At 43.7% G+C, this 11,205-nt stretch overlaps 1 protein-coding gene across 1 annotated transcript in view; it reads left to right on the forward strand.

Annotated features, from left to right (window-relative positions):
- Positions 1 to 11,205, forward strand: part of LOC110170149 (atrial natriuretic peptide receptor 1-like) — a 49,840-nt gene that overhangs the window by 14,102 nt on the left and 24,533 nt on the right. The window contains exons 6-10 of the mRNA XM_055157135.1: positions 922 to 1,016; positions 2,031 to 2,166; positions 2,311 to 2,395; positions 3,906 to 4,026; positions 7,001 to 7,075. Of these exons, the coding sequence (XP_055013110.1) occupies positions 922 to 1,016; positions 2,031 to 2,166; positions 2,311 to 2,395; positions 3,906 to 4,026; positions 7,001 to 7,075 (512 nt within the window). The remainder of the gene's footprint in view (positions 1 to 921; positions 1,017 to 2,030; positions 2,167 to 2,310; positions 2,396 to 3,905; positions 4,027 to 7,000; positions 7,076 to 11,205) is intronic.

The raw sequence follows: 11,205 nt of genomic DNA on the forward strand, positions 1-11,205 counted from the left end.
TAGTGTGTGTGTGTGTGTATAGTGTGTGTGTGTGTGTGTGTGTGTGTGTGTGTATAGTGTGTGTGTGTGTGTGTGTGTGTGTGTGTGTGTGTGTGTATAGTGTGTGTGTGTGTGTGTGTGTGTGTGTATGTGTGTGTGTGTGTGTGTGCGTGTGTGTGTATAGTGTGTGTGTGTGTGTGTGCGTGTGTATGTGTGTGTGTATAGTTTGTGTGTGTGTGTGTGTATAGTGTGTGTGTATAGTGTGTGTGTGTGTGTGTATAGTGTGTGTGTGTGTGTGTGTGTGTGCGCGTGTGTGTGTTCAGTGTGTTGTTGTGGCGGGGCATCTGACACAAACACACACTGAGTTGTTTCATTCTGAATCCTCTGATCTGTTCTACTGTAGTTTACACAGAGACTCCATGTCCCAGAATCCTCTGCTCTACTGTAGTTTACACAGAGACTCCATGTCCCAGAATCCTCTGCTCTACTGTAGTTTACACAGAGACTCCATGTCCCAGAATCCTCTGCTCTGCTCTGTTCTGCTCTTGTTGTTGTTGTTTTGTTTTATTCACATGTTTCACACAAACCTGCACATTTAACATGACAAAACACTCTGTTCCACCTTGTGATGTCATCATGTGCTGATACAGGAAGTGCTCCACTGTGTTTTTAAACTCCACACACCTTCACTAGAATCACCTGGATCAGTTCAGTCCTGGAGTTTTGATCTCGACTCAACTACAGGGAAAAGGAGCTGAGAACTTGATGACATCACAAGGTGGAGCAGAGTGTTTGGAGTTTTGCAGATGAAACAGACTCAGAATAACAATTTAGTACTTTGTGTGTATTTGTGTGACAGGGGTCATGGGACAGGTGTGTGTGTGTAGTACTTGTACTATAGTAGTAGTACTTTGCGTGTGTTTGTGTGTGTTTGTGTGACAGGGGCCATGGGGCAGGTGCACATGGATGCTGTCGGGGACAGACAGTTCGACTTTGCTGTTTGGGACATGACCGACCTCAGCTCCGCCCACTTTCAGGTGAGACACACCCCTGCAGGTGAGACAGTTGACACAGGTGAGACAGGTGAGACAGGTGAGACAGTGACACAGGTGAGACAGGTGAGACAGGTGAGACAGGTGAGACAGGTGACACAGGTGAGACAGGTGAGACAGGTGAGACAGGTGAGACAGGTGACACAGGTGAGACAGGTGAGACAGGTGAGACAGGTGAGACAGGTGAGACAGGTGACACAGGTGAGACAGGTGAGACAGGTGAGACAGGTGAGACAGGTGACACAGGTGAGACAGGTGAGACAGGTGAGACAGGTGACACAGGTGAGACAGGTGAGACAGGTGAGAGACAGGTGAGACAGGTGACACAGGTGAGACAGGTGAGACAGGTGAGACAGGTCCCTGTAGGTTGTTTTTACAAAAGTAAAGTTTGAGTCTTTTCCGTGTGTCATCAGAACCTGTGGATCGTGTCTTGGTCTTGGTCTTGGTCTTGGTCTTGGTCTTGGTCTTTGTGAGTTTTTGTTTTTTCTCAGACTTTGGCTTTTGGGACCAAATATTAAATTGACAGAATTCTTCTTTTTTCTCTTGAGTTGGTCCCAAAGATCAGAACATTTCAATTTAACCAGACCAAAACTCCTCAGAGCCTCATCACACCCTGACCCCTGACCTCTGACCCTGACCCCTGACCGTGACTCCTGACCGTGACTCTGACCCTGACCCCTGACCGTGACCCCTGATCCTGACCGTGACCCCTGATCCCGACCTTGACCCCTGACCGTGACCCCTGATCCCTGACCCCTGACCGTGACCCCTGATCCCTGACCCCTGACCGTGACCCCTGACTGTGACCGTGACCCCTGACCGTGACCCCTGACCCCTGATCCCTGACCTCTGACTGTGACCCCTGACTGTGACCATGACCCCTGATCCCTGACCTCTGACTGTGACCCCTGACTTTGACCATGACCCGTGACCCCTGACCATGACCCCTGATTCCTGACCCCTGATGTGACCTTTGCCCTCCGTGCTGTGTGTGTCCAGGTGGTGGCGCTGTACAACGGGAGCCTCAAACAGCTGGTCCCGCAGAGGGGGCGGAGCTTCCAGTGGCCAGGTGGAGCCCCGCCCCCCGACACACCTGAGTGCGGCTTCAAGAACGACAAACCCGAATGTCTCGCACGTAAGACCCCAGACCTGGTTTAGTCCCGGTTTAGTCCCGGTTCAGTCCCGGTTCAGCCCTGGTTTAGTCCTGGTTCAGTCCAGGTTTAGTCCAGGTTTAGTCCAGGTTTAGTCCAGGTTCAGTCCTGATCTGTTTGTGTTTCAGGGACGGTGTCGATGCAGCAGTTTGTTTCCATTGTTTTCTGCTTCGCCTTCACCATCGTCGTCACCATCACAGTCTTCATCTACAGGTCTGACCCAGAACTAAACCAGGACTGACCCAGAACTAAACCAGGACTGACCCAGAACTAAACCAGGACTGACCCAGAACTAAACCAGGACTGAACCAGAACTAAACCAGGACTGAACCAGAACTAAACCAGAACTAAACCAGGACTGAACCAGAAACCAGAACTAAACCAGGACTGACCCAGAACTAAACCAGGACTGACCCAGAACTAAACCAGGACTGAACCAGAACTAAACCAGGACTGAACCAGAACTAAACCAGAACTAAACCAGGACTGAACCAGAACTAAGAACTAAACCAGGACTGACCCAGAACTAAACCAGGACTGACCCAGAACTAAACCAGGACTGAACCAGAACTAAACCAGGACTGACCCAGAAACTAAACCAGGACTGACCCAGAACTAAACCAGACTGACCAGACTAAACCAGACTGACCAGAACTAAACCAGGACTGACCAGAACTAAACCAGGACTGAACCAGAACTAAACCAGACACCTGAACCAGAACTAAACCAGAAGACTAAACCCAGACTGAACCAGGACTGAACCAGAACTAAACCAGGACTGACCCAGAACTAAACCAGGACTGACCCAGAACTAAACCAGGACTGACCCAGAACTAAACCAGGACTGAACCAGAACTAAACCAGGACTGAACCAGAACTAAACCAGAACTAAACCAGGACTGAACCAGGTCTGACCCAGAACTAAACCAGGACTGACCCAGAACTAAACCAGGACTGACCCAGAACTAAACCAGGACTGACCCAGAACTAAACCAGGACTGAACCAGAACTAAACCAGGACTGACCCAGAACTAAACCAGAACTGACCCAGAACTAAACCAGGACTGACCCAGAACTAAACCAGGACTGAACCAGAACTAAACCAGGACTGAACCAGAACTAAACCAGAACTAAACCAGGACTGAACCAGGACTGAACCAGAACTAAACCAGGACTGACCCAGAACTAAACCAGGACTGACCCAGAACTAAACCAGGACTGAACCAGAACTAAACCAGGACTGAACCAGAACTAAACCAGAACTAAACCAGGACTGAACCAGGTCTGACCCAGAACTAAACCAGGACTGACCCAGAACTAAACCAGGACTGACCCAGAACTAAACCAGGACTGACCCAGAACTAAACCTGGACTGAACCAGAACTAAACCAGGACTGACCCAGAACTAAACCAGGACTGACCCAGAACTAAACCAGAACTGACCCAGAACTAAACCTGGACTGAACCAGAACTAAACCAGGACTGAACCAGAACTAAACCAGAACTAAACCAGGACTGAACCAGGACTGAACCAGGACTAAACCAGGACTAAACCAGGACTAAACCAGGACTAAATCACACATATATATCAGTTGAAGCTCAAAGTCCTTCTCTGTGATTGGCTGTGGTTGTGTTCCTCCTCTGTGATTGGCTGTGGTTGTGTTCCTCCTCTGTGATTGGCTGTGGTTGTGTTCCTCCTCCTCTGTGATTGGCTGTGGAACAGGAAGTTACGTCTGGAGAGTGAGCTGGCGGCTCAGTTGTGGAGAGTGAACTGGGAGGATGTTGATCTCGGTCGTGGTGACAGAGGCCTGAGGCGAGCGGCGAGCAGACTCACCGTCTCCATGGTAACCGCCAAAACAACACCACTGCATCACCTTTTATTTATATATATATATATATATATATATATGTATATATATATATATATATATATATATATATATATATATATATATTATATATATATATATATATATATATATATATATATAATAATATATACATATATATATATATATATATATATATATATATATATATATATATATATATATATATATATGTATAATATATATATATATATATATATATATATATATATATATATGTATATATGAGAGAAGACCACAGCAACCTCCCTGAACAGAATCCAGTCACCATCACAGTGGCAGACATCCAGGGAAGAGTCTCAGGTATGAAAAACTGGACCGCACCGGGCCCGGACATGATCCATGCGTACTGGCTAAAGAAGCTCCCTGCCCTCCACGAGCGCCTGGCAGCACAAATGAACCAGCTGCTAAGGGATGGGACTCACCCTGAATGGTTAACCCAAGGGCGTACGATCCTGATCCTAAAGGATCCCTCAAAGGGTGCAGTCCCATCCAACTATCGGCCAATAACCTGTCTCTCCACAACATGGAAGCTCATGTCAGGCATCATTGCGGCTAAGATAAGTGGGCACATGAATCAATACATGAGTGCAGCACAGAAGGGTATCGGCAAAAACACCAGGGAGCCAAACACCAACTCCTGGTTGACCGAACAGTCGCCCGCGACTGCAGAACCCGTAAGACCAACCTGTGCACTGCCTGGATTGATTACAAGAAAGCCTACGACTCAATGCCACACACATGGATCACTGAGTGCTTGAAGCTGTACAATATCAACAGGACTCTAAGGGCGTTCATTGCGAACTCGATGCGGTTGTGGAAAACCACCCTTGAAGCCAAGGGGAAGCCACTTGCACATGTGTCCATCAAATGTGGCATATACCAAGGAGACTCACTGTCCCCACTACTGTTCTGCTGCATAGGCCTGAACCCCCCTCAGCCAAATAATCGACCGCACTGGCTATGGATACCGACTCAGAAACGGGGCCACCATCAGTCACCTCCTCTACATGGATGACATCAAGCTGTACGCTAAGAGTGAGCGAGACATCGACTCACTGATCCACACCACAAGGATCTACAGTACAGACATTGGGATGTCATTCGGGCTTGAGAAATGTAGCAGGATGGTGACAAAGAGAGGGAAGGTAGAACACACAGAGGGGGTGTCACTCCCAGAGGGAACAATAGCAGACGTTGAGGACAGTTACAAGTACCTTGGTATCCCTATCCCACAAGCAAATGGCAACCTCGAAGAGGCAACAAGGAAAGCGGCTACGGCCAAATACCTGCAAAGAGTGAGGCAAGTCCTTAGAAGCCAGCTCAATAGCAAGAACAAGGTGCAGGCAATCAACAGCTACGCCCTGCCAGTGATCAGATACCCTGCAGGGATTGTAAGCTGGCCAAAGGAGGAGATACAGACCACAGATGTTAAGACACGAAAGCTCCTGACCATGCATGGAGGGTTCCATCCCAAAATCCAGCACCCTGAGACTGTACGCAGGCCGGAAGGAAGGGGGCCGAGGACTAGTGAGTGTGGGAACCACTGTCCAGGATGAAACATCCAAGCTCCTTGAGTACATCAAGGACAAGGCCCCGGCAGATGAGGTGCTCAGAGAATGTCTCAGACAGTGGGGTCCAGAGGAAGAGGTGCTGGAGGGACCATCATGGCAGGACAAACCCCTACATGGGGCGTACCACCGGAACATAACTGAAGTGGCTGATATCAAGAAATCCTACCAATGGCTTGAGAGGGTCTGAAGGACACACAGAGGCACTGATCCTGGCTGCTCAGGAGCAGGACCTGGGCACTCGAGCAATAGAGGCCCAGATCTACCACACCAGACAAGACCCACGGTGTAGACTGTGCAAAGAGGCTCCTGAGACAGTCCAGCACATAACTGCAGGTGTAAGATGCTGGCAGGGAAAGCAAACATGGAGCGACATAACCAAGTGGCGGGCAGAGTCACAGAAACATCTGTGTACAGAAACATCTGTGCAGAGTACAGGCTGGAAACCCCAGGATCAAGGTGGGAAACACCTCCAAAGGTTGTGGAGAATGACCGAGCCAAGATCCTGTGGGACTTCAGATACAGACTGACAGGATGGTGATGGCGAACCAACCAGACATAGTGGAGGTGGATAAGAAACAGAGCAGAGCCGTGGTGGTTGACATCACAATACCAAGCGATGGTAATATCAGGAAAAAGGAACACGAGAAGCTAGAGAAATACCAGGGGCTCAAGGAGGAGCTGGAGAGAGTCTGGAAAGTAAAGGCATCAGTGGAGCCTGTGGTGATCGGACACTCGGGGCTGTAACCCCCAAACTGGAAGAGGCTTCAACAGATACCGGGAAAAACAACAGACATCTCAGTCCAGAAAAGTGCAGCACTGGGAACAGCAAAGATACTGCGCAGAACTGTCAAGCTCCCAGGTCTCTGGTAGACGACCCGAGCTCAATGAGGGTGAGAGACCAACCACCGTGGAAGGTGAGAAACACATTTTTATATATATATATATATACATATATATATATATATATATATATATATATATATATATATATATATATATGTATATATATATATATATATATATATATATATATATATATATATATATATATATATATATATATAATATATATATATATATATATATATATATATATATATATATATATATACATATACACACATATATATATGTATACATATATATATATATATATATATATATATATATATATATATATATATACTACTACTACTACACTGTATATACAATTACACAACTAAACCAGGACTTAACTAGTTTGTAGTTGTAGTAAAAGTACACAGCTGTAGTAAAAGTACACGTGTCTAGTAAGAGTACATATGTGCATAGTAGTAAAAGTACACAGTTGTAGTAAAAGTACATGTGTGTTTCAGAGGGGGTCACACTGTGGCTCTTTCATCTCTGTGGAAGGAAACGTGCAAATCTACACCAAGACCGGATACTACAAGGTACTACAAACTACTACACACTATTACTACATACTACTACTACATACTACTACATACTACTACTACATACTACTACACAATACTACACACTACTACATACTACTACACACTACTACACACTATTACTACATACTACTACTACATACTACTACATACTACTACTACATACTACTACATACTACTGCTACATACTACTACATACTACTACACACTACTACTACACACTACTACACACTACTACACACTACTACATACTACTACACACTACTACATACTACTACTACACACTACTACACACTACTACAAACTACTACATACTACTACACACTACTACTACACACTACTACATACTACTGCTACATACTACTACATACTACTACACACTACTACACACTACTACACACTACTACACACTACTACATACTACTACATACTACTACACACTACTACACACTACTACACACTACTACATACTACTACTACATACTACTGCACACTACTACATACTACTACTACACACTACTACACATTACTACACACTATTACTACATACTACTACTACATACTACTACATACTACTACTACTACTACTACTACTACTACACACTACTACATACTACTACACACTACTACACACTACTACATACTACTACTACACACTACTACATACTACTACTACACACTACTACACATTACTACACACTATTACTACATACTACTACTACATACTACTACACACTACTACACACTACTACATACTACTACACACTACTACATACTACTACACACTACTACACACTACTACTACATACTACTGCACACTACTACATACTACAACATACTACTACATACTACTACACACTACTACACACTACTACACACTACTACTACACACTACTACACACTACTACTACACACTACTACACACTACTACTACATACTACTACACACTACTACTACTACACACTACTACACACTAGTACACACTACTACACACTACAAGGTAGTACAGAGTAGTAGAGAGTAGTACATGGTAGTAGAAAGTAGTACATGGTAGTAGAGAGTAGTACATGGTAGTAGAGAGTAGTACATGGTAGTAGAGAGTAGTACATGGTAGTACAGAGTAGTACATGGTAGTAGAGAGTAGTACATGGTAGTACAGAGTAGTACAGAGTAGTACATGGTAGTACAGAGTAGTACATGGTAGTACAGAGTAGTACAGAGTAGTACATGGTAGTACAGAGTAGTACATGAGTAGTACAGAGTAGTACAGAGTAGTACAGAGTACAGAGTAGTACAGAGTAGTACAGAGTAGTACATGGTAGTACAGAGTAGTACATGGTAGTACAGAGTAGTAGAGAGTAGTACAGAGTAGTACATGGTAGTAGAGAGTAGCACATAGTAGTACAGCGTAGTACATGGTAGTAGAGAGTAGTAGAGAGTAGTACAGAGTAGTACATGGTAGTACATGGTAGTAGAGAGTAGTAGAGAGTAGTACATGGTAGTACAGAGTAGTACATGGTAGTAGAGAGTAGTACATGGTAGTACATGGTAGTAGTAGAGAGTAGTAGAGTAGTACAGAGTAGTAGTACATGGTAGTAGAGAGTAGTAGAGAGTAGGTAGTACATGGTAGTACATGGTAGTAGAGAGTAGTACATGGTAGTACATGGTAGTACATGGTAGTAGAGAGTAGTACAGAGTAGTACAGAGTAGTACAGAGTAGTACATGGTAGTACATTGTAGTACAGAGTAGTACATGGTAGTACATGGTAGTACAGAGTAGTACATGGTAGTACATGGTAGTACAGAGTAGTACAGAGTAGTACATGGTAGTAGAGAGTAGTACATGGTAGTACATGAGTAGTAGTAGTACATGAGTAGTACAGAGTAGTACATGGTAGTACAGAGTAGTACAGAGTAGTACAGAGTAGTACATGGTAGTAGAGAGTAGTACATGGTAGTACATGGTAGTACATGGTAGTACAGAGTAGTACATGGTAGTACAGAGTAGTACAGAGTAGTACATGGTAGTACATGTAGTACAGAGTAGTACATGGTAGTAGAGGGTAGCACATGGTAGTACAGAGTATTACAGAGTAGTACATGGTAGTACAGAGTAGTACATGGTAGTACAGAGTAGTAGAGAGTAGTACAGAGTAGTACATGGTAGTAGAGAGTAGTAGAGAGTAGTACAGAGTAGTACATGGTAGTACATGGTAGTAGAGAGTAGTAGAGAGTAGTACATGGTAGTACAGAGTAGTACATGGTAGTAGAGAGTAGTACATGGTAGTACATGGTAGTAGAGAGTAGTACATGGTAGTAGAGAGTAGTAGTAGTACATGGTAGTACATGGTAGTAGAGAGTAGTACATGGTAGTACATGGTAGTAGAGAGTAGTACATGGTAGTACAGAGTAGTACATGGTAGTAGAGAGTAGTACAGAGTAGTACATGGTAGTACAGAGTAGTACAGAGTAGTACATGGTAGTACAGAGTAGTAGTACATAGTACAGTAGTACAGTGAGTAGTACATGGTAGGTAGTACATGGTAGTAGAGAGTAGTACAGAGTACAGTAGTTACATGTAAGTACAGGTAGTAGTAGTACATGGTAGTACATAGTAGTAGTAGTACATGGTAGTACAGAGTAGTACATGGTAGTACAGAGTAGTAGTAGTAGAGAGTAGTACATGAGTACATGGTAGTACAGGTAGTAGTACCATGGTAGTAGAGAGTAGTAGTACATGGTAGTACAGTAGTACAGAGTAGTAGTACAGTAGTACAGGAGTAGTACATGGTAGTAGAGAGTAGTACATGGTAGTACATAGTAGAGTAGTACAGAGTAGTACATGTAGTACAGAGTAGTACATGGTAGTACATGGTAGTACAGAGTAGTACAGAGTAGTACAGGTAGTACATGTACATGTAGTAAGTAGTAGTCAGAGTAGTAGTACATGGTAGTACAGAGTAGTACAGAGTAGTACAGAGTAGTACAGTAGTACAGTAGTAGGTAGTACAGAGTAGTAGAGTACAGGTAGTAGTAGTACATGGTAGTAGTAGTACATGGTAGTACAGGTAGTATACATGGTAGTACAGAGTAGTAGAGTAGTACATGGTAGTAGTACATGGTAGTAGAGTAGTACATGGGTAGTACGATAGTAGCATGGTAGTACATGTAGTTAGTAGAGTTACATACATAGTAGTAGAGTAGTACATGGTAGTACATGGTAGTAGTAGTACATGTAGTAGTACAGAGTAGTACAGAGTAGTACATGGTAGTACATGAGTAGTACATGGTAGTACAGAGTACAGAGTAGTACATGGTAGTAGTACAGAGTAGAGTAGTACAGAGTAGTACATGGAGTACAGAGTAGTACAGAGTAGTACAGGTAGTACATGTAGTACATGTAGTACAGAGTAGGTAGTAGTACAGAGTAGTACATGAGTACAGTAGTTACAGGTACAGGTAGTACAGAGTAGTACAGGTAGTAGTAGTACATGGTAGTACATGGTAGTAGAGAGTAGTACATGGTAGTAGAGAGTAGTACAGTATACATGAGTAAGTACATGTACATGAGTAGTACAGAGTAGTACAGAGTAGCACATGGTAGTACAGAGTAGTACAGAGTAGTACATGGTAGTACAGAGTAGTACATGGTAGTAGAGAGTAGTACATGGTAGTACAGAGTAGTACATGGTAGTACAGAGTAGTACATAGGTAGTACATGGTAGTAGAGAGTAGTACAGAGTAGTACATGGTAGTACATGGTAGTACAGAGTAGTACATGGTAGTACAGAGTAGTACATGGTAGTACAGAGTAGTACATGGTAGTAGTACAGAGTAGTACATGGTAGTACAGAGTAGTACAGAGTAGTACATGGTAGTACATGGTAGTACAGAGTAGTACAGAGTAGTACAGGTAGTAGAGTAGTAGTAGTAGAAGTGTACAGAGTAGTACAGAGTAGTACATGGTAGTACATGCATGGTAGTAACATGAGTAGTAGTACAGTAGTACAGAGTAGTACAGAGTAGTACAGAGTACTAATGGTAGTACAGAGTAGTACAGAGTAGTACATGGTAGTACAGAGTAGTAGTACATGGTAGTACAGGTAGTACAGAGTAGTACATGGTAG

The sequence above is a fragment of the Boleophthalmus pectinirostris genome, unplaced genomic scaffold (assembly GCF_026225935.1).
Source record: "Boleophthalmus pectinirostris isolate CB_2022bp ecotype Guang Dong unplaced genomic scaffold, ASM2622593v1 HiC_scaffold_21, whole genome shotgun sequence".
NCBI classification, from domain to species: Eukaryota; Metazoa; Chordata; class Actinopteri; order Gobiiformes; family Gobiidae; genus Boleophthalmus; species Boleophthalmus pectinirostris.